We start from the raw sequence: 21,191 nt of genomic DNA on the forward strand, positions 1-21,191 counted from the left end.
CTCTCTCAGCTGCCCTTTGGTGTCCCTGGTCAGCTTCCTTCCCCTCCTGACCCTCCCAAGGAAACATCCGCCAGCGCTCTGGCTCTTCCTCCAAAACCTGCCATTACCTCTCCAGGAGGATTTCCAGCCACGCCCCTCTCAAACTCTCTCCAGCTGCAGCCCCACAGGGCCCTGCAGCACTCACCTCCCACACACTGCCCTGGGATCCCGCTGGCTCCTGCTGATCCTCCTCACCCTAGGGAGGGCCCTTTCACCGTCCAGTCCCCACCCCCGGGAGGAGCAGCCCAAGGAACACCTGCAGAAGGACTCTCACTGCAGCTCTGGCTCCCACCTGCCCCATCCCATTGCTCCTGGTCTTCATCCCACCACGCCTTTGGCCCCTCCTTATCTTCTGTGCTCATCACTTCCTAGCCTCATTCCATTGCTCCTCCATACAATCTTGTACTCATCCCATTATTTCATGTCCTGATCCTATCACTCCCTGGGCTCCTCCTGATCTCCCTGTCTCCATCCCACTGCCCCTGGGCTCCTCCTTATCTCTGCATCATCATCCCATTGTTCCATGTCCTGATCCCATCACTCCCAGGGCTCCTCCTTGTCTCCCTGGCCCCATCCCATCACTCCATGTTCTCATTCCCTCACTCCCTGGACTCCTCCTGATCTCCTTGGCCTCATTACATTGCTCCTTAGCCCCATCCCATCATTTCCTGGGTTCCTCCTATCTCCCTGTCCTCATCCCACTCCTCCTGATCTCAGTGTCCCCATCACATCACTCCTTGGACTCCTCATCTCCCTGGCCTGACCCATCACTCCCTGGGCTCTTCCTGATGCCTCTGTGCCCCTGACATCCTGCTCCCCTCCTGTTTGTCCCCTGCACCCTGCAAGGGGCCCACCTCCTCCTGTATGTTTGCACCCAGACCCAGCTGGGAGCTGCCCAGTGACTGTCCAAGGGTGATTCCCAGCTCCTGGAAATGTCCAGAATCATGTCAGGAACCCCCTCCCACACACCTGCTGCTGCCCCGTGTCCAGCCCCAGCGCCTTGACAAAGCCCGAGGGGTCGATGTAGCGCCGCTTGCTGTTCTGCAGCAGAGCAAACAGGTACTGCAGGTGCTCACAGATGGTCTGGGGCTCATAGTCTGGGAAAAACACAAGGCACAGCAGGAACTGAGGGTGAGAAGGGATCGCCCCAAGTGCTTCATCAGCCACTAAAACTGATGTAGTTTGAGTTGTCAGGAAAACTGAAGTGAATCATGTAGGTGATGATGGCAAATCCCAGCACAAGCCAAAGAGAGGTTAATTCAGGTTGGAAAAAACCCTTAGGATCATCAAGTCCAACTGTAAATATTTATATTCTGCACCTTTCAGTTGGAGAGGGTGGAGCCAGGCTCTGCTCCCAGGGAACAAGGGACAGGACGAGAGGAAAAGCCCTTGAGTTGCATCAGGGGAGATCTAGGTTATCAGGAGAAATTTCTCCATGGAAAGGGTAGTCAGACACTGAAGAGGTTGCTCAGGGCAGTGGTGAAGTCACCATCCCTGGAAGTGCTATAGAACCGTATGGATGTGGCACCTGGGTTAATGATGGGCTCGGCAGTGCTGGGGGAATGGTTGGACTGATAACCTTGGAGATTTCCAACCTTAGGGATTCCATTATTCAATCCTGCAGTGCCCAGCACAAGCTGTGAGTGAAGGGTACACACCGTGCACCAATTACCCTGAGAAACAGCCTCTTATTTACCCCAGAAGGTGAAACATCATTTACAACCACCATAAAACAGCAGCAGAGCTGACGTGGCTGCACCAACCCAGAGCCTCCCCAGGGAAAGCACCCAAGAGCAGAAAAAACTGGGAGCTGTAATCCAACCTGGGGCCCAAATTTCAGCCCTGCTGTGGGATAAGTGACAGCACAGACCAGCCCTGATCCTCATGCTCTACCCCCAGCACCACCACTACACTACTCTGGGAAGCAAGACCAAACCAAAGCATCATTTTCAACCAGCTCAGATCTCACTCTGATCTAAGACATCGCTTGGATTAAGGCTGGCTCATTCCCAAAATCCAGGTGATGTCTCCAAATTAACAGTGCAGCGACAGCACGCAGGGCTGCAGCGTCACCCATTAATTCTGATAAACCTTATCCCAGTGTGCGGTTTTAGGAGGAAATCCCTCTCTCCCACACACCTGTGTCCTTCGGAATGCCATCCCCGCAGGCTCTGGGGCACAGGTAGAGCGCCTGCCGCAGCTCCAGGTTCAGGAACCACATCTGCAGGAAGGTGTTGACATAGCACGTGGCACCGAGGTTCGTCAGGCCCACGAACGCGTTCTGGGGGGGCAGAGAAAGGGCCAGGAAAGGTCACCTCCCCTCGCCCCCAGGGTCCTCTCTGGGCCCTGGGGGGGGTTTGGGGTTACCTTCTTACGGCGCTCACAGTTGGGGTCATCGATGTTGTGGAAGCTGTTCTCGTCGATCTCGCCCAGCCACACGTGCTCCCCGATGCCCACCAGGCAGTTGGGGTTCCCCCGGCAGTTCCTCCTGGGAAGCCAGACCCAGCTGTCACCCCCGTGTCCCTTGGGAGGTGACACTGGGGATATGGGGAAGTTCACAATGTTGAACGGGACCAGACATGGAACACTCCCCCCACCAAAAACAGCGGTGGTGAGTGATGAAGGAGGAGGAGAACCAGAGGGGTTTTAGGTAAAAAAGGGGACCCTAGGAGCGAGTATGGGACCGAGGAGGCTCCCTTTATCTGGGAAGCCAGGCAGGGACACAGCTTGCCCCAGCTCCAGGGTGAGTGCCATATATCCAGGCAAGGAGATGGGTTCCCTACAGGGATCCCCTATAAATGGAGACCCAGGCAGAGAGAGGGGTCCCCACAGCCCCGGGGTTATCCTATAAATGGGGAGGGACTAACAAGGAGAGGGGCTCCCCTGTATCAGAAGAGCCCAGCAACAACGGGACCCCCACAATGCCAGAGAGGTGCCCTGTAGCTGGTGAGCCAGGCTGGGAGGAGGGACCCCACCACCCCAGGGGAGCTCCCGGACATCCGAGGAGCCAGAGAATGAGAGGGGTTCCCCCAGCCTGGGCGGGGATCGGTCCCCTATGTGTGAGCAGACAGAGACAGAGGCTCCCCAGCAGTGCCCCTGTATGAGGGGAGCCACAGCAGGAGGCTGTGCTGAGAGCCGCCCCAGCCGCGGGGAACGCGGGTCCCCCGGAAAGGAGCACGGGGGAGCCTCCACCGGCCCCGCGGGAGCTGGCGAGGGGAAGGGAAGGGAACGCTCTCCTGGCGGGAGGGAACACGGAGGGACCCCGGATCCCGAGCGCGCTGTGGGGGTGCTGGGTGGCGGCCCGACCCCGCGGTACCGGCAGGCGCCGCGCTGGCAGGGCTCCAGCCGGACGCGGTAGGCCGCCTCGATGTGCTCCTGCGCCACCGCCTCAGGCGGCACCGTCTCGGTCCAGCGCCACGCCGCCTTCTCCAGCTGCAGCCGTGGCGCCATCGCTCCCGCCGGCGCCCCGGAGCTAGCCCTGCCCGGCCCGCTCCTTGCCCCGCTCCTTGTCCCGGTCCCGGCCCGGTCCCGGTCCCGATCCCGCCCGGCCCCTCCCGCCGCCGTCAGGGCCGGTGACGCCACGAGCGCGACGCGGTGACGGCGCGAGGCGGTGACGTTAGCGGGCCGCGACGCGCGGGGCCGCGACTTCCGCCACAGGGGCGGGGCTTGTGCGCGCCAGGTGCGCGCTCGCGCCCGAGGGGGCGGGGCTTGAGCCCGTCGGGGGCGGGGCTTAGCGCTGCCTCGCGGGGTGCACGAGCCCCGGGGGGTGTGGCCTGTGCGGGACGGGGGCGGGGTCGGGGCCGTGTGGGCGGGGCCTGTGGCTGGGTCCCACCGCCCCCCCCGAGCCCCCCCCGAGCCCCCCCAGCCCTGTTCCCCCCCCCGAGCCCCCCCAGACCCCTCTGCCCCCCCGTGTCATTCCCATGCACCCCCACACCGCAGCCCGGAGCCCCCGAACCCCCACCCCCGGTACCTTATCCCGCTCCTACACCGCACCCCCGCACCCCAATACCGGAACCCTCCCGTACCGCGTCTCCCTGGCCCATCACCTCCCGCACCCCCACACCGTGCCCCCCAAATCACCCCGCTACACCCCCACAGCACCCCCGAAACACCTCGCTCATGCCACACCCCCTTGCACCCCAATACCAAAGCCCCCCCATATCCCGACACCACCCCCGAACCCTTTTGTCCCCATCCCATCGCTCCTGTACCCCCACTCTGCCCCGGCGAGCCCCAAACACGGCAGCAGCACTGGTTGTCTCTGTTTAATAGCTGTCCCCGCGGGGGGGTCCCCGCCAGCACCCCGATTGTCCCTCGCGCCCCCGCCCCGCCGCAGCCCCGGGGGCAGCCCGGCAGCCCGGCCACCCCGACACCGCCTCGGGGTCCGCTGCTAGGGGGGTGTAAACATTTCTGGGGGTCCCGGCCCCCCCCCCGGAGTCACCCCGGGGCAGCGAAGCACCGTTTCCTCCTGGTGGTTTTTTTTGGAAAAGAATAAAATTCGCTAAATTTCCCCCAAACTGTGTTTCGGGGTGGGGGTTAGGAGGGGCAGGGGGGCACAGGGGAGCCCCCCACGGCCCCGTGCCGGAGGTCAATGGGGTGTCGGGGGATCCCGGCAGACTCCAGCGCCAGTCCCCGCACGCACCCCGAGAGCCCGGAGCTGAACTTGCCACTGGTCAGGGCGTGGGGGTCAGGGGCACCGCCTGCCGGGGAGCACAGGGGGCACTGGGTGGGGGGCAACCGCCGGCCCCACCCGTGTCCTAGCCTGGGACACCTGCCCGTGTCAGTCTTGTGTCCCATCAGGTGTCCCCACCCCATGTCCCACCATGTGTCCCATCCCGCATCCATCCACGTCTCTCCTTGCATTCAACCCCTTATTCCACCCTGTCCCACCCCATGTCCATCCCCTGTGCCATCCCATGCCTCACCCCATCCATCCCACATCCACCCCATCCACCCCACATCCACCCCATCCATCCCACATCCACCCCGTGTCCATCCCACATCCACCCCATCCACCCCACATCCACCCCATCCACCCCACATCCACCCCGTGTCCACCCCACATCCACCCCATCCATCCCACATCCACCTCATCCATCCCACATCCACCCCATCCATCCCACATCCACCCCGTGTCCATCCCACATCCACCCCGTGTCCATCCCACATCCACCCCATCCACCCCACATCCACCCCATCCACCCCACATCCACCCCATCCATCCCACATCCACCCCATCCACCCCACATCCACCCCATCCATCCCACATCCACCCCATCCACCCCACATCCACCCCATCCATCCCACATCCACCCCATCTATCCCACATCCACCCCATCCATCCCACATCCACCCCGTGTCCATCCCACATCCACCCCATCCACCCCACATCCACCCCATCCATCCCACATCCACCCCGTGTCCATCCCACATCCACCCCATCCACCCCACATCCACCCCATCCATCCCACATCCACCCCGTGTCCATCCCACATCCACCCCGTGTCCATCCCACATCCACCCCATCCATCCCACATCCACCCCATCCACCCCACATCCACCCCATCCATCCCACATCCACCCCATCCATCCCACATCCACCCCATCCATCCCACATCCACCCCATCTATCCCACATCCACCCCATCTATCCCACATCCACCCCATCCATCCCACATCCACCCCATCTATCCCACATCCACCCCATCCACCCCACATCCACCCCGTGTCCATCCCACATCCACCCCATCCACCCCACATCCACCCCGTGTCCATCCCACATCCACCCCATCCATCCCACATCCACCCCGTGTCCATCCCACACCCACCCCATCCATCCCACATCCACCCCGTGTCCATCCCACACCCACCCCATCCATCCCACATCCACCCCGTGTCCATCCCACATCCACCCCATCCATCCCACATCCACCCCGTGTCCATTGATGTCCCACCCCGTGTCCATTGGTGTCCCAGCCCGTGTCCCTCCCACACCCACCCCGTGTCCATTGGTGTCCCAGCCCGTCCACGCCACGCTCCCCCCGTGTCCCCACGTACCCACGTAGATGCTGCCCTGTGTGTTGGCCATGATGTTGGATCCGGGTGATTCCCCACTCACCGGCTCCTCTCCGTCCACCTGGAGCTGCCCACGCCGGCCCTCTCTGCGGGGCACCGTCAGCACCCGCACCCCAAGCCCACCCCTACCCCCACACCCAGCACCCCGCCCACCTTGTCACCGTCACCCGGTGCCACTCGCCGTCATTGATGGGATCTTCAGAGGTGATGGTGGCCTCGCCACTGCCCAGCTGGTACCTGTGGGGGCTCGGTGTCAGCGTGCAGGGCACCTTAGGGGGCACCTTGTGGGGCTCACCCGTCACGCCCGGGGACCGCGGTCTCACCTGAACACCAGGTGCCCATCCTTCAACCCGAGGCCAAGGAAATCTTTGGCTTTGCCACCCTCACTGGGCTCCTGCGGGTGCAGTGCGAGGTGAGCAGGGGGAACCCGGACCCCCACCCCGCGGGGTCTCAGCCCGGTGCCCTCCCTGTCCCCCTGTCCCCGCTGACCGCGCCGTGCCACAGCAGCAGCCCCTGCGCGCTGCGCGTCCGCAGCTCCAGCTCGATGGTCTCGGGAGCCTCGGGGGGGCTGCAAGGGGAGGGGAGGGGAGAGGTGATGAGGGGCAGCACCCAAAAGGGGGGTGATGCCGTGGGGGGAGTGCAGCACCCCAGAAATGGGAGGGTGCCATGGGAGGGGTGCAGCACCCGCTCAGGGTGTCCTGTGTCACTCACCCACGAGGAAAGAGGTGCCCGGGAAGGGCCAGGTAGGATCCGTCCTGGAATGCGGCGCTGAACTGCCCAGGGGCATCTGGGGAAAGATGGAGGGTCAGGGGGGATGGAAGGAGGGGACCTCACCTGCATTTTGGGGGGAAAAAGGGGAAATGGGTGCAGGGACCCACCGCCACCACCGCTGCCCTCTTGCCAGTCATGCTCCAGCTCTGCCAGTGCTGAGCCTGTGGGAGAAGAAGGGGTAAAAGGAGGGCATGCATCCCCTTGGTGTCCCCAAGTGTCCCCCCACCATGTCCCCAGATGTCTCCAGATGTTCCCAGGTATCCCCAAGTATTCCCCAAGTGCATATCCTCAACAGTGTCCCCAGATGTCCCCCACGTTCCCAGGTGGCTTCAATTATTCCCAAGTATTCTCAGGTATTCCCTGTCGTGTACCCAGGTGCTCCTCTGTGTTCCCAGCCAATCCCCAAGGGTCTCCAGGTGTCCCCAGGTGTCTCCAAATGTTGTCAGGTGTCCCCATCTGTGTTCCCCCCATGTCCTCAAATGTTTGCCAAGTGTCCCCAAGTGACCTCCTCCCATGTCCCCAAGTGTCTCCCCATGTTCCCAAGTTTCCCTCATGTCCCCACATATTGCAAACTGTCCCCAAATATCACTAAGTATTTCCAAATGTCCCCAAGTATGCGTGTCCCTGGTGTCCCTGGGTGTCCCCATGTCTTTCCTTTTTCCCCCATGTCCTCCAGTGACCTGAGATGTCCCTCTGTGTCTTCAAGCGTCCCCAGGTGTCCCCCTTGCCCTTTCATGTGTTCCCCCTCACTGTGCTGGCAGTGTCCCTGCATGCACCCTGTGTCCCCAGGTGTCCCCCCATGTCCCTCTGCTGTCCCCTCACGGTGCTGGCAGCGGGCCCCGCTGTGTCCAGGGGGGCAGTGGCAGGAGCCATGGACACAGGAGCCACCGTGCAGGCAGGGCCGGGAGGGGTGGCAGCCTTCGGCCTCCTCCTCCTCCTCCTCCTCCTCACAGTGCAGGCCTGGGGACAGTGGGACACGGTCACTGGGGGTGACAGGTGACTGTGCACTGCACACCTGGGCACGGCCCCCGCAGGGCACACCAGGCACAGGTGTGTGCAGGGAACAGGTGCAAACTGTGTGTGTGTGTGCACATACAGCACACAGAGTGCACACAGAGTGCACACACACACACACAGTGCACACACACACAGTGCACACACACACACAGTGCACACACATACAGACATGCAGCACACCCATGCAGTCAGTGCACACACAGTATGCACACACACACACACACACACACACACACAGAGTGCACACACACACACACACACACAGACAGATGTGCAGCACCCCCATGCAGTCCATGCACACACCACACTCTCCCATCCCATCCCATCCCATCCCATCCCATCCCATCCCATCCCATCCCATCCCATCCCATCCCATCCCATCCCATCCCATCCCATCCCATCCCATCCCAGCCCATCCCAGCTCTCACCGCGGGTCCCCGGCCGACACGGGGCGCGGTGGCCACAGGGCCGCACTCCCCGGCTGCGCAGGAACTGCTCCCGCAGCTCCACCCGCTTGCCGCTGATGGACACCTGCAGGACACCGCCCGTCACCACCCTGCCCGCAGGGTCACCACCCTGCCCGCAGGGTCACCTCCAGGGACACGGACACGCTCACCCCCCGCCAAGGGGATGCAGTGAGGGTCACCTCTCCAGTGAGGGGACATCAACAAGGGGACACCAATGGCACCATCCCCCAGCCACGTGGGTCACTTCCAACCAACGGGACACCAAAGCCAGGTGTCACCAACCCAGAGAGGGAACTCCAACACGGGGACGTGAAAGCATGTCACCTCCTCAACAACAGCATCACCTCCCAACCAAGGGGACACCACCAACTCGGTCATCTTCCCCAGGGGACACCAAGAGGGGTCATCCCCCCTACAAGTGAGCATCAGGGGGGGTCACCTCCCTCCCACCATGGGGGAATGTCTATTCCAGTATGGGGGAACCCCCTCCACGCCTGAGGGGGGTCACTGCCCTCCGAGGGGACACAGGGGGTCCTCACCTCTCCGATGCAGCCATGGAAGGAGGCGTTGGTGGGGGGGCGCAGGGGGGGCTCGGTGCCCCCCAGGTACAGGGGGCTGCGCAGGTTGAGCCCCTGGCTCTTGCCGGGTGAGGAGCGTTTCACCGGGGCGGCATCGTCCACCACCAGTGTCCCATCCTTGTTCACCCGCTCAGCTGTCACCCGGTGCCACTGGCCCAGGGCCACCGGCTCTGCACTCCGCAGCACTGCCGGGCCTGTGAGGAGGGGGGCTGGTGTTATGGGGGGCGCCGGGGGACGACCAGGGATGCGAGACATGTCCTGGGTGATGCTTGGGGACCAGAATGACTCCCAAGGATCCCGGTGACATCTGGGGACCCCGATGGTGCCAGGGGACCCCACTGTGGCTCAGGGACCACTTCCATGCCAGTGAACCCTGCCAATGGCGCGTCACCCCCTTACTCCCACGGTCCACGGTGCAGCCTTTCCACAGCGCCCCTTGCCCTGGGCTACCCACCTGAGCCCAGCTCGTAGCGGAACTCAACGTGACCACCAATCATGGCCAAGGCCACAAAGTCCTCCACAGGGGTGGCTTTGCCAGCGCTGAAGAGCAGGAGCCCGTCGGGTGCCAGCGGCAGGAACTCAACCTCCAGCCGCAGCTCATGGTGCACGTTGGTGAGGGGCGGGTACGAGATGAAGGCTCCCTCCTCATCGAACGAGGGCACGTTCACCACTTCACCTGCACATCCCAGACCGTGTGTGTGACCTCCAACTCCATCCTCAGGGCAACATCCACCCCCAGCCTCTATCCCCAGCCTCCAACCCTACCGTGGGACCCAGTGCCCCACCCCTTGGTGAGACCCAACCTACATCCCCAGGGTGGGACCCTACCCTCCGTCCCCCTGGTGCCCATCTTTCCAGGCTGGTCCTTATCTCCTGACACTGTCCCCAGGGTGGTGCCCAGCCCCACCCCATCCCCATGTCACCACGGTGGTTCCAGCCATGTCCCCATCTCCCTGGGAGGTCCTCACCCCATCCCCATGTCCCAGGACGGTGCCAGCTGTGCCTCAGCTGTGTCACTCACCCTTGGTGCACCTCTCCCCAGTCTTGCCCAGGTGGCAGCGGCAGGTGTAGCCCTGCCCATCCGGCCGGTTGACGCAGGTGGCATCAGGCCCACACGCCTCTGTGGGGTGAGAAGCCATGAGCAACCAATCTGAAGGGACCCTGGGATGATGTCCCCATGGAGGCAGCGGTGTCACCTACCTGGGTGACAGTGCAAAGCCTGCGAGTACTCGCAGTTGCTGCCGGTGAAGCCGTGGGGACATCGGCAGACGTAGGTGCCACTCTCATCGTCCTGGCACACGCCGCCGTTCTGGGTGAGAGGTGACCGGGGTGTCAGCAGTGGGCAGGGATGGCTGGGCATCACCTCCTCCCCTCCATCCTCACCTGGCACGGCTGGTCCTGGCAGGTGGGACAATTGGTGACACCGTGTGCCTGGAGGTCCATGTCCCCAAAGGCCACCTCTTCCCCTTGGATGCGGAGCTGGCGCACACAGCCTGTGGGGTGGTGGAGATGAACAGAACTGTCACACGATGCCCAGCGTCCCCTCACCCTGGTGCCCCCCAAAACCCCTCACTCACCCATGAAACCCCGGCTGAGCCCCGTCTTTGCCACAGCGCTGATGTCGGGGTACCCGCCCAGGTACAGCTCCTCGTTCAGATCCAGCCCTTGGAACCTCCCCTGCAGGCACAAGAGGGTGGGCACCACCTCCAGCCCCCCGAGCCCCCCTGCCCCCGGGTCCCCAGAGCGGTACCTGGGAGGTGCCGTTGACGGTGGGGTGCCCCTGCAGCCCCAGGGAGCCCCAGGTGAGGTTGCGGAGCAGCCGCACCGTGTGGTACTCGCCCAGCCGCAGCGCTGTGGGGTGACGGATGGTGGCCATGCCCGAACCAGCATCAAACCTGATTTTTTGGGGGTACACGGGGTGTGGGTGGGTGCTGGCACCCATCTCCCACCTCTCCCATAGCACCCATTCATAGGTCTCACCTAAATTCGGGGCGTCCACCCACCAACCCAAAAGAGATGAAGTCGGCACCGCTGTTTTTCCGCTGCCCGTTGTAGAGGAGAAGCCCTGAGGGGTGGCAGGGGATCAGATGGGACAGTTCCCATCCTGAGGTGGGGGACACATCCTAGGGGACTCCAAAATCCTCCCAGAATGGAGGAGAAACCTCCCATGAACTGGAGGCTCTCAGATGAATAGAGAATGGGAGATAAAGGATGGCAAGCGGAGCATGAAGAGGGGGGAGGATGAAAGCTGAGAAGGGAAAATGATGGAGGGGACATGAAAGGGGACACAGAGGACACATGGAGCACACGGGCTCACCATCAGCAGCATCAGGTCGGAAGGTGATGAGGATCTCAAACCTCTTGTAGGCGTCCTTGATGGTGGGCAGGGGGAGGAAGGAGCGGGGCGACTGCCCAAAATAGGGGACCACGTGCTCTGCAGGGATGGGGAGGTAAGGAGGGGTGGGGCACACCACCCCCACTCCCATCCATCCATCTGTCCCTCTGTCTGTCCTCACCTTGGACCTTCAGCACATAGTAAGCTGTCTGCTGGCCACGGTGGTTGGAGGCCACGCAGGTGTAGACGCCGGCATCCTCGGGGCGCACAGCTGGCAGGGTCAGCACGTTCCCCTGCACCCTGGCAGCCGCCGGCAGCTCCCCCTCCAGCTGTGCCACAGCAGAGGGGAGTCAGCACCCACGAGCAGCCCCCACAGCCCTGCCCACCACCACCCTGCACCCCTCCAGCACACCTTGCTCCAGGTGATCTCTGGCACCGGGAAGCCAGATGCCAAGCACGGCAAAACAGCCGCTGATCCAAGGGACACCTCCTTCACCTCTGGCTGCCCAGCGATTTGAGGAGCAGCTGGGGACACACAAAAGTGTCAGCACCTCGCAGTGACACAGTGTGTGTCCCCAGCTGTGCATCCCCATGCTCACCTTGCACGTGGAGGATGACGTGGGACTGGACAGTGCCCACGGCGTTGGTGGCGGTGCAGCGGTACTGCCCAGCGTCCGCCCGCTCCACCTGCTCGATGGTGAGGGTGCCAGCGCGGACCAGCACCCCGGGGCGGATGCGACCCCCCACCTTGCTCCAGGTGACATGGGGACGGGGTTCCCCCAAGCCCAGGCACTCCAGCTCCACTGTTGTCCCTGCCAGCACCGTCTGCACCGCGGTCCGGATGTTGATCAGGGCCCTGGGGAGAGCTTGGGGGACAGTGGGGATTTGGGGTGAACCCCTGGTACAGGGAGGCATTGAAGCCTGGCACCGGAGTAGGAGATGGGGAGAAATGGGGTTCCTGAGGGAATGTGGAACAACTGGGGTGGCTGTGGGAATGGGGAGAGGCCAGAGGTGCTGGGAATCCTTGTGAGCATGGGGAGACATGGGGGGGGTACCAGGGTGCTCATGGGTGTGGGAAGAGACAGGGGGCACTGGAGTGTCTGTGAGTGTGGAGACTGATTGTGTCAGGGTGTCCACAGGCATGGGGAAGGGTTGGGGGTATTGGAGTGCCTGCAGGCTTGAGGAGAGATTTGGGGTCACCACGGTCACTGGGGGTATCGAGGTGCCTGTGTGTGTAGGGGAATGGAAGGTGCTGGGGTGCCCCTTGGTGGCAGGACATGAGGGTCCCAGGATGCCCTTGGTGGTGGGGGACAGGTCAGGGGGTGGCCGTGTGCCCTGGTGCCAGGGTGATGCTCCTACCCTGGACAGTGAGGGTGGCTCTGTCTTCTGCCTGCCCGCCCGGGGCAGTGGCCCGGCACACGTACACGCCTTGCGCCCCCGAGGCCAGCTCTGGCATCCTGCAGGGACACAGCCAGGGTGAGGGACCCCATGGGGGACCAGGGACACAGCCAGGGTGAGGGACCCCATGGGGGACCAGGGACACAGCCAGGGTGAGGAACCCCATGGGGGACCAGTGTGGGGGTCCCACCTCCCTGTCCCGTGTTCCTTACCGGAGCACCCCGTCCCGCATGCTGTGGGTGGGGGGCAGCTCCCCACCTTCCTTCAGCCACTCCACACGGGCACGGGGGTCTCCAGAGACAGAGCAGGTGAATTCAGCAGTGCCACCCACCCCCTTGACGAGGCTCTCTGGTGTCACCCGCACCACCAAGGGACCGCCAGCAATGTCCCCACCTTCACCAGCATCACCTGGAAGGGATGCAGAGCCCCGGTGGTACCCAGTGGCACTTGCATCACCCCTGTGGGATGCAGAGCCCCAGTGGTACCCAGCAACACCAGGATAAGCGGGGTGGGATTTAGACCCAGTAGCACCACCCAGGCAGGATGTGGAGCCCCAATGGCACCCAGGCCAGGGATGGGCTCACCATGAACAGCCACACGGGCAAAGGCCTCGGCGCTGCCGATGCGGTTGGTGACGAGGCAGCGGTAGGTGCCGGTGTCAGCAGGGGCCGCGGGGCCGAGGCGGAGGAGGCCAGCACGGTGGGCCACACGTGTGGAGAGGCTGCCGTTCACCTTGTCCCAGGTGTAGTGCAGCGGGGGGGTGCCGTGGGCCAGGCACTGCACCTGCAGGGTGTCACCTGCCTGCACCGCCGTGTCCTCCGGCACGATGGTGGCATATGGAGGTGCTGCGGGATGGGTGGAACCCTCAGCCACGATGGGGCCAGGAACGGGTCAGTGGGGCAAGGAGGGTGTCGGTGAGGGGTGTGGGGGCTGGTGGAGGTGGGTGTGTGTTGGGATGGATGAGAGTTGGATGAAGCCGTGAGGAAGAGCTGGGTGTAAGGGTGGAAGTGGCGATAGAGGTGGCCACATGCAGAGGAAGGATGGGTGATGGCCACAGTGGAGGTGGCAGCAGGAACCCAGGGGCACCACAACCCCCTGCTGTCCCCTTCTTACTCTCCACATCGAGGGTGACGAAGACTTCGGTGGAACCGACGGGGCTGCTGGCATTGCAGATGTACTGGCCCGAGTCCTGCTGCGCGGCACGAGGGATAACCAGGCTGCCGTTCACCACGCGATGCTGCCAGGGCAGGGGTGCCCGCAGCTTGGACCACTCGATCCGGGGCACTGGGTCACCTAGGACCACACCATGGTGTCAAGTACTGCTGAGGACATCCCTTCTCCACCACCGTCCTCCAGGCTCCCGGTACCTCTGGCCACGCAGTGCAGCGTGGCAGTGTCCCCGGCCACCACGGTGACAGTAGATGGAGCGGTGACCTCGGGGGCCCCGGGGTGCCGCTGCGCTGACTCCACTCTGACATCCACCCGTGCCTGTGCCGAGCCCAGGGCACTGTGTGCCGTGCACACGTAGGTCCCGGCGTGCTCCGGCTTGGCTGGTGAGAGCTGGGGGGGACAGGGTGGGGATGAGCACCCGGCACTGCCCGGTGCCCCATGGTGCCCCATGGTGCCCCTGGGTGTCCCCTCACCTGCAGGATGGCCTGGCTGTCCATGTGCAGCAGCGTCTGGTGCTCCACCTTCTGCCGGGAGCCCAGCCGGCTCCAACGTACCAGCGGCCGTGGCTCACCCCGGCCCAGGCACTCCAGGCTCAGGGATTTGCCCTCCTTCACTGTCACAGGGCCTGGTGGCATCACTGACACCACGGGGGCACCTGGAGAAGGAGGAGGGCATTGGGGTGGGGATAGGGACACCACCATGAAGGGCACCTGGAAGGTGCCATAGGGGCACCCATCACCCTGGGAGCATCAGGAGTGTAGGAGGAAGTGAGCATGAGTGTGTGGATGGGGACACAACATCTCAACATCTCTGAAGCCCGTGGAGGACATCTGCACGGGGATGGGGACATTGCACCTGGAGCATATGGAGGACGTGGGGATGGGAATGCCAGGGCCCTGGGGACACCTGGAGCACGTGGAGACAGTGACAGGACAGCCCCGGCTACCTCATACCTTGCACCACGAGGTTGACGACGCTGCTGGCGATGCCGAAGCGGTTGGAGGCCACGCAGTGGTAGGCGCCCTGGTTGCCCACATGGGCACTGGTGATGGAGATGACTGAGCCATTGGCACTGATCTTCACATTGTCTGGGCAAGGAGGAGCCATCAGCACCAGGGCCACCCTGGGGACCATGCCAGGGCCACCCTGGAGACCACCATACCTTGGAAGTGTTGGCCAGGCCCCATCCGCCAGGTGATGTTGACAGGCCGGGCGCCATCGTGGATGCGGCACTTGAAGGTGGCATCTTCTCCTGGTGCCACTGCCATGCTGTGTGGGTCGATGGAGATGATGGGGCTCTGCAGACCTGAGGGGACAAAAGGACAGAGAGGCCAGGAGGTCACTCACATCACCCATTTCCCCTCAACATCCTCCCTCCCCCTGCGGCTGCACTCACGGTAGCTGGAGCTGTCACGGGAGGTGACAGTGACAGACACAGCGGCCTCACGGGACACGCTGCTTGTGTCAGCCCGGCACACGTACTCTCCTGAGTCAGCCACCGAGAGCTGTGACAGCCGCAGCCGGGACCCCGAAATCTGGGGACATCATAACAGAAGGTGGTGGCATCACTCAGCCATGCACAGCAACCACCATCCCACACCCCATCGGTGTCCCCACTCACCTGGTGCTTGGCTGGGAGGGCCCCACCGCGCTTGTACCAGGTGATGATGGCCTGTCCCTGGCCAGCCACCACACAGTCCAGGTCCAGGGTCTGTCCCTCGGTGACAGAGGACGCTGAGGACTCGATGCGGATGGGTGGCGTGATGCCGGTGGCTGCATGGGCAGGGGTGAGGGTGAATGGCCCCAGTGGTCCCTGACACCAGTGGGAACCTGTCCCCGGGAGGGTGGCACTCACGGTGGGATGGGTTGTCTCCATCATCAATGGTGACAATGAGGGATGTCTCCTGTGTGACACCACCTGATGTCACCCGGCACACGTACTCCCCTGAATCGGCTGCTGTCACCTGGGGGATGCGCAGGCGGGTCCCCGACACCTGGAGGGAACAGTTGGGGGACAAATCAGCACCGTAGAGCAGGGGATGGGACAAATTCATGTGAATTGTGAGCCTCCCCTGTCCCCTACCTGGTGGCCAACAGGCAGGGAGCCACCACGCTTGTACCACGTCACGGTGGTAGGGCCAGACCCTGCCACCACGCAGTTGAGGTCCAGGGTCTGTCCCTCGGCGATGGCCGAGGACAAGGACTCGATGCGGAGGGGCTGGGAAATGCCAGAGGCTGGGGGAGAACAGGGAAAGGGAACATTTATCACCAAGGTGACACCAAACAGTCCCCAAGTGCTGCCCTCTCTCACACTCACTGTAATAGGTGTCAGCACTGCTGGGCACGGTGACAATGACAGATGCCTCCTGGGTGACGGTCCCCAGGGTCACCCGGCACACGTACTCCCCTGAATCGGCCACTGCCACTTTGGCAAGGCGCAGGCGGGTCCCTGACACCTGGGGACATGACAAGTTGGGGACACATAAGGACCTGATTCAGGGTTGTGGCCTGCTGGGGAAAGCCACCTCCCCATGTCCCACCTGGCTGTTTGGTGGCAGAGCCCCATTACGCCGGTACCAGGTGACATGGGGGTGACCCTGTCCTGCCACCATGCAGTTGAGTTCCAGCGTCTGTCCCTCGCTAATGGCAGCGGAGGAGGTCTCGATCCTCACTGGTGGTGTGACACCAACAGCTGGGGGGTGACAGTAGGGTCCATAGGGTCACCACTGTGTCCTCACCATGTCCCTGTGTCACCTCTCACCCAACCCCGGTACCGTAAGAGGAGCCAGCGCCAGTCTGGATGGTGATGATGAGGGAGGTCTCATGTGTGACACTGCCTGATGTCACCCGGCACACGTACTCCCCTGAATCGGCTGCTGTCACCTGGGGGATGCGCAGGCGGGTGCCTGACACCTGGAGGGGTGACACATGAGAATGAGGACATAAACCAAACACCACCAAAGTCCCTTTTCCACCCCAAAATGCTCCTCAGTGTCCCCCACCTGGTGCTTGGCAGGGAGGGACCCCCCGCGCTTGTACCAGGTGACAGTGGCCTGTCCCTGCCCGGCCACGATGCAGTTGAGGTCCAGGGTCTGTCCCTCGGCCACGGAGGAGGACGAGGACTCGATGCGCACCGGAGGGGTGACACCAACAGCTGGAGACAGAGACAGGAGGGTCCAGCCAAGGACGGCAGCACTGTCCCCCAGCCCTCAGTCACCTCCTCCTGTCCCCACTCACGGTAGCTGCTGGCACTGCTGGGCTGGATGGTCACCATGACTGAGATCTCCTTGGTGGTGGCCTCGCTGGTCACCCTGCACACGTACTCGCCCGAGTCGGCCGCTGTCACCTGCAGCAGCCGCAGCCGGGAGCCCGACACCTGTGGGGAGGGGACAGAGGGGTCACAGGGGCCATCAGCTCTGGCAAGGGATCATCTGAGATTGCACAAGGCCACTTGAGCTTGCACAGGGCCACTTTAGGCTTGCATGGGCCACCTGGGTTTATATGGGGTTATTTGGGCTTCCTTGGGGTCACTTGGTCTTCCATGGGGTCACTCAGGCTTCTGTAGTCATGGGGCCACCTGCGCCTGCCCAGGACCAGCCAACCTTGCGTGGGGTCTCCAGGACTTGGATGGCCACGTGGTCTCCCCCAGAGCTGTGTCATCCCCATCCTCCCCACTCGTGACATCCCTGCTCTGTGTCCCCTACCTGGTGCTTGGCTGGGAGGGTCCCCCCGCGCTTGTACCAGGTGACAGTGGCCTGTGCAGGGCTGGCAATGACACAGTTGAGGTCCAGGGTCTGTCCCTCGGTCACGGGGGATGACAGGGACGAGGACTCAATGCGCAGAGGGGTTGTGCTGCCTGGGGCTGGGGACCAAGATGGGTTAGAGACTGACCACCCCCATGTGTGTGACCCTCCCAGGGACACTGGGAACAGTGTCACACCCCATGTGTCACACCCCCATGGGTAACCTCCTATGTCCCCTGTCCCCACTCACAGTAGGCACCGGCGCTGTTGGGCTGGACAGTCACCATGATGGAGGTTTCCTTGGTGGTGGCCCCGCTGGTCACCCTGCACACGTACTCGCCCGAGTCGGCCGTTGTCACCTGCAGCAGCCGCAGCCGGGAGCCCAACACCTGTGGGGAGAGGACATGGGGGTTACTGGGGACATTTGGGCTTCCATGGGGCCACCTGCATCTGCACAGGTCATCTGGGCTTGCCCAGAGCTGCTGGTCAGCTGCATCCACCCTGCTTGGTGACATCCCCTCTCCATGTCCCCTACCTGGTGCTTGGCTGGGAGGGTTCCCCCGCGCTTGTACCAGGTGACAGTGGCCTGTGCAGGGCTGGCAATGACACAGTTTAGGTCCAGGATCTGTCCCTCAACCACAGCAGAGGACGGGGAGTCGATGCGCAGGGGAGTCGTGTTGCCCGGGGCTGGGGACCGAGACAGGAGAGTGACAGCAGTGACCACAGCAGGACCTCACCAGCATGGGCACCTGAGCTCTGGCTCAGTGCTGTGACATGAGGACCCCCCACTGGTGCTGCCACCCCCTGTCCCCACTCACAGTAGGCACCGGCACTGCTGGGCTGGATGGTCACCATGACTGCACTCTCCTTGGAGGTGGCCCCGCTGGTCACCCTGCACACGTACTCGCCCGAGTCGGCCGTTGTCACCTGCAGCAGCCGCAGCCGGGAGCCCGACACCTGCGGAGAGGGGACACAAGGGTCACCAGAGCCACCTGGGCTCGCACAGGGCTGTGCATCAACCCCAGCCACCCTTTGCATCATCACCCTCTGCGTGCCCTACCTGGTGCTTGGCTGGGAGGGACCCCCCGCGCTTGTACCAGGTGACAGTGGCCTGTCCCTGCCCAGCCACGATGCAGTTGAGGTCCAGGGTCTGTCCCTCGGCCACGGTGGATGAGGATGCCTCGATCCGGACAGGGACACCTGAAGTTGGTGGTCCTGCAGAGGAGGACAGAGCTGTGACCGTCTGTTGGGAACCAGCCTGTTCCCTCCAGTGCTGCTGAGCCCAGACTCACCATAGGATGAGCCTGATGCAGCCATGACGGTGACAATGACAGATGCCTCCCGGACAGTGGTCCCCAAGCTTGCCCGGCACACGTACTCCCCTGAATCAGCTGCCGTGATGTGGGGGACGTGAAGCCGGGACCCTGAAACCTGCAGTTGGGGACACGCTTTGTGTCACACAGCAGGGAACAGGGCAGCGTTTGGGGCGCTGCCCACCCTGCTGTGCCCTACCTGGTGGCCAGCAGGCAGCGAGCCCCCACGCTTGTACCACGTCACGGTGGCAGAGCTGGGCCCTGCCACCACACAGTCCAGGTCCAGGGTCTGTCCCTCGATGACGGATGGGGACGAGGACTCAATGCGGACAGGCAGTGCCACCCCTGGCGACGAAAGGGGCGACATGATGGGGGGTCCCCCCACCAAAATCACCCCCAGACACCACTGGTGGCCCCCAGCCTCCTCACCTGGCACCACAGCCACCTCAATAGTGGCACGGGCTGTGCCAGCAGCACTGGTGCCCATGCAGATGTAGATGCCGCCATCAGCTGCCGTCACAGCAGGGATGACGAGCGTGGCGATGTCACCATGCTCGGTGCGGGACTGTGGCACAAGAGCGGGTGTCAGTGGCACCTGTGGCACACACCCACACCCCATGGAGCACCCACAGGTGCCAGCACCCTGCTCACCTGTGGCGGCAGAGCACCCCCCTGCTTCTCCCAGGTGATGGTGGCAGTGGGGGACCCCGAGACTCGGCAGTAGAGCCGCACCGTGGAGCCCTCCTGCACCTCTGTCCGCTCCGGGCTCACCTGCACCTGGGGCGTGCCTGCGTCTGCGAGGAGGGGGTCAGGGCAGGGGCAGGGGGGAGGTGGGGACAATGGGGGTGATGGACATGACAGCAGTGACGGGAATGATCAGGGTGACAGGGATGATGGAAATGATGGGGATGGGGCTGATGAGGAAAATGGGGTGACTGATGATGAAGATGATGGGGATGGGGATGAAAGGGACAGTGGGGTGATGGGGACAGTGATGATGTCACTCACCTTGCACATGGAGGAAGGCGCGTGCCGTGTGCTGCCCGGCGCTGCTCCTTGCCTGGCACTCGTAGTGCCCCGTGTTGGCGGGCTCGACAGCGCCGAAACGCAGCGTCCCCCCCTGAACCACAGCCTGCGGTGGCAGCGCACCTGCAGGGACATGGCCTGCCATCAGCCCTGCTCACTGTGTCCCCCCGCCATGTCCTGGTGTCCCCCCATCCCCACCAGGCACCTACCGAGCCACTCAAGGGTGGGCTGGGGGCTGCCGGTGACAAGGCAGCGGAACTCGGCTGGCTGCCCCGGTGCCACGCTCAGCTGTGCCGGCTCCACGGTGGCGGTGGGGGCGCTGCCGGAGCCGGCTGCGGTGAGAGCCGGGGGGGCTTAGGGCTCGCCAGGCCCCCCCCGGTGCTGTCCCCAGGCCGTGGGGCAGTGCAAAGCAGGGTGGCGTGGCAGAGCCAGCAGCAGGGTGCGCGTGGAGTCCTGGCATGCAGTGGGTGGGGGGAGCGTGCGGACCCCCAGGAACCCTCCCCTGGTGACTTACCTGGTCTGTGCCCCTCCATGAACTCAACAGGTCCATAGAACATCTGAGTCTTCGAGGCAGCTGCGGGAGGGGGTGGGTCTCAGGGGAGTGTGCCCACCACCCTGGTGTGCCAAACCTACCCTTCACCTTGGCATCTAGGCACCAAACCTGCCCACTGCCTGGGCACCACGTGTGCCCACCGCTCCAGTGTCTGGGCATTTAATGTGCCCATCACTGCAGCATCTGGGCACCGTCACCACAGAGCCAGGTTGGTGAGTGTGCCCATCACCTCAAGGACTGAGCACCCAGCATCACCCTGGTATCCAGGCACCGAATGTATCCATCACCCTGGCATCTGGGCATTGACATCCTAACAGCAAACGTGCCCATCAAACCCAGCGTCTGGGGGCCAAGCACTGTGTGTGCCCATCCCCCTGGTGCCTTGGCACTGTGTGTGCCCATCCCCCTGGTGCCTGGGCACTGTGTGTGCCCATCCCCCTGGTGCTGCCCATCACCCCATCACCACGGGGTGAGCCACGGTGTCAGGGCTCACCCTGGACGTAGAGCGTGGCGGTGCCCTGGTCCATGTCCAGCATGTTGGAGCCGGTGCAGATGTAGACTCCGGCGTCCTGGGGCCGCACGCCGCGCAGCGTCAGGATCCCGTTGAAGTCCACGGCACCTGCCGGCAGCGTCCCGTGGTTCTGCCGTGTCCACACCAGGGTGTAGGCGGGAGACTGGGGGGACAGAGGTGGGGAGGCCTGAGGCCA

The 21,191-nt window shown here is 63.5% G+C and overlaps 2 protein-coding genes across 9 annotated transcripts in view; both read right to left on the reverse strand.

Moving 5' to 3' along the window:
- Positions 1 to 3,633, reverse strand: part of USP48 (ubiquitin specific peptidase 48) — a 30,246-nt gene extending 26,613 nt beyond the window's left edge. For 2 of the 4 annotated variants that reach the window (XM_058854874.1, XM_058854871.1), the window contains exons 1-4: positions 3,356 to 3,631; positions 2,407 to 2,527; positions 2,179 to 2,320; positions 1,009 to 1,136 (exon numbers count right to left, since the gene is read on the reverse strand). In XM_058854874.1, the coding sequence (XP_058710857.1) occupies positions 1,009 to 1,136; positions 2,179 to 2,320; positions 2,407 to 2,527; positions 3,356 to 3,489 (525 nt within the window). In that variant the 5' untranslated portion in view covers positions 3,490 to 3,631. Of the gene's footprint in view, positions 1 to 1,008; positions 1,137 to 2,178; positions 2,321 to 2,406; positions 2,528 to 3,355 lie in introns of all 4 variants that reach the window. The other 2 variants (XM_058854875.1, XM_058854873.1) reach the window with 2 other exon arrangements.
- An 820-nt stretch (positions 3,634 to 4,453) lies between these two features.
- The window catches only part of HSPG2 (heparan sulfate proteoglycan 2), a 37,044-nt gene continuing 20,306 nt past the window's right edge, over positions 4,454 to 21,191 (reverse strand). For 2 of the 5 annotated variants that reach the window (XM_058854792.1, XM_058854791.1), the window contains 50 exons: positions 20,978 to 21,158; positions 20,446 to 20,505; positions 20,141 to 20,263; positions 19,914 to 20,054; positions 19,557 to 19,699; positions 19,105 to 19,470; positions 18,885 to 19,023; positions 18,653 to 18,807; positions 18,411 to 18,549; positions 18,128 to 18,279; positions 17,843 to 17,981; positions 17,554 to 17,711; positions 17,087 to 17,225; positions 16,852 to 17,003; positions 16,624 to 16,762; positions 16,390 to 16,541; positions 16,167 to 16,305; positions 15,933 to 16,084; positions 15,705 to 15,843; positions 15,471 to 15,622; positions 15,246 to 15,384; positions 15,012 to 15,155; positions 14,803 to 14,937; positions 14,323 to 14,504; positions 14,047 to 14,239; positions 13,793 to 13,972; positions 13,264 to 13,524; positions 12,892 to 13,087; positions 12,641 to 12,738; positions 11,881 to 12,147; positions 11,694 to 11,806; positions 11,463 to 11,610; positions 11,264 to 11,380; positions 10,927 to 11,011; positions 10,697 to 10,841; positions 10,524 to 10,623; positions 10,330 to 10,439; positions 10,147 to 10,255; positions 9,968 to 10,066; positions 9,401 to 9,622; positions 8,908 to 9,140; positions 8,330 to 8,432; positions 7,707 to 7,844; positions 6,992 to 7,045; positions 6,825 to 6,900; positions 6,603 to 6,681; positions 6,437 to 6,507; positions 6,267 to 6,350; positions 6,096 to 6,199; positions 4,454 to 4,739 (listed from right to left, as the gene is read on the reverse strand). In XM_058854792.1, coding sequence (XP_058710775.1) covers positions 4,576 to 4,739; positions 6,096 to 6,199; positions 6,267 to 6,350; positions 6,437 to 6,507; positions 6,603 to 6,681; positions 6,825 to 6,900; positions 6,992 to 7,045; positions 7,707 to 7,844; positions 8,330 to 8,432; positions 8,908 to 9,140; positions 9,401 to 9,622; positions 9,968 to 10,066; positions 10,147 to 10,255; positions 10,330 to 10,439; positions 10,524 to 10,623; positions 10,697 to 10,841; positions 10,927 to 11,011; positions 11,264 to 11,380; positions 11,463 to 11,610; positions 11,694 to 11,806; positions 11,881 to 12,147; positions 12,641 to 12,738; positions 12,892 to 13,087; positions 13,264 to 13,524; positions 13,793 to 13,972; positions 14,047 to 14,239; positions 14,323 to 14,504; positions 14,803 to 14,937; positions 15,012 to 15,155; positions 15,246 to 15,384; positions 15,471 to 15,622; positions 15,705 to 15,843; positions 15,933 to 16,084; positions 16,167 to 16,305; positions 16,390 to 16,541; positions 16,624 to 16,762; positions 16,852 to 17,003; positions 17,087 to 17,225; positions 17,554 to 17,711; positions 17,843 to 17,981; positions 18,128 to 18,279; positions 18,411 to 18,549; positions 18,653 to 18,807; positions 18,885 to 19,023; positions 19,105 to 19,470; positions 19,557 to 19,699; positions 19,914 to 20,054; positions 20,141 to 20,263; positions 20,446 to 20,505; positions 20,978 to 21,158 — 7,209 coding nt within the window. In that variant the 3' untranslated portion in view covers positions 4,454 to 4,575. The remainder of the gene's footprint in view (positions 4,740 to 6,095; positions 6,200 to 6,266; positions 6,351 to 6,436; positions 6,508 to 6,602; positions 6,682 to 6,824; positions 6,901 to 6,991; positions 7,046 to 7,706; positions 7,845 to 8,329; positions 8,433 to 8,907; positions 9,141 to 9,400; positions 9,623 to 9,967; positions 10,067 to 10,146; positions 10,256 to 10,329; positions 10,440 to 10,523; positions 10,624 to 10,696; positions 10,842 to 10,926; positions 11,012 to 11,263; positions 11,381 to 11,462; positions 11,611 to 11,693; positions 11,807 to 11,880; positions 12,148 to 12,640; positions 12,739 to 12,891; positions 13,088 to 13,263; positions 13,525 to 13,792; positions 13,973 to 14,046; positions 14,240 to 14,322; positions 14,505 to 14,802; positions 14,938 to 15,011; positions 15,156 to 15,245; positions 15,385 to 15,470; positions 15,623 to 15,704; positions 15,844 to 15,932; positions 16,085 to 16,166; positions 16,306 to 16,389; positions 16,542 to 16,623; positions 16,763 to 16,851; positions 17,004 to 17,086; positions 17,226 to 17,553; positions 17,712 to 17,842; positions 17,982 to 18,127; positions 18,280 to 18,410; positions 18,550 to 18,652; positions 18,808 to 18,884; positions 19,024 to 19,104; positions 19,471 to 19,556; positions 19,700 to 19,913; positions 20,055 to 20,140; positions 20,264 to 20,445; positions 20,506 to 20,977; positions 21,159 to 21,191) is intronic. The other 3 variants (XM_058854793.1, XM_058854794.1, XM_058854796.1) reach the window with 3 other exon arrangements.

Source organism: Poecile atricapillus, chromosome 22 (assembly GCF_030490865.1).
Source record: "Poecile atricapillus isolate bPoeAtr1 chromosome 22, bPoeAtr1.hap1, whole genome shotgun sequence".
Classification (NCBI taxonomy): domain Eukaryota; kingdom Metazoa; phylum Chordata; class Aves; order Passeriformes; family Paridae; genus Poecile; species Poecile atricapillus.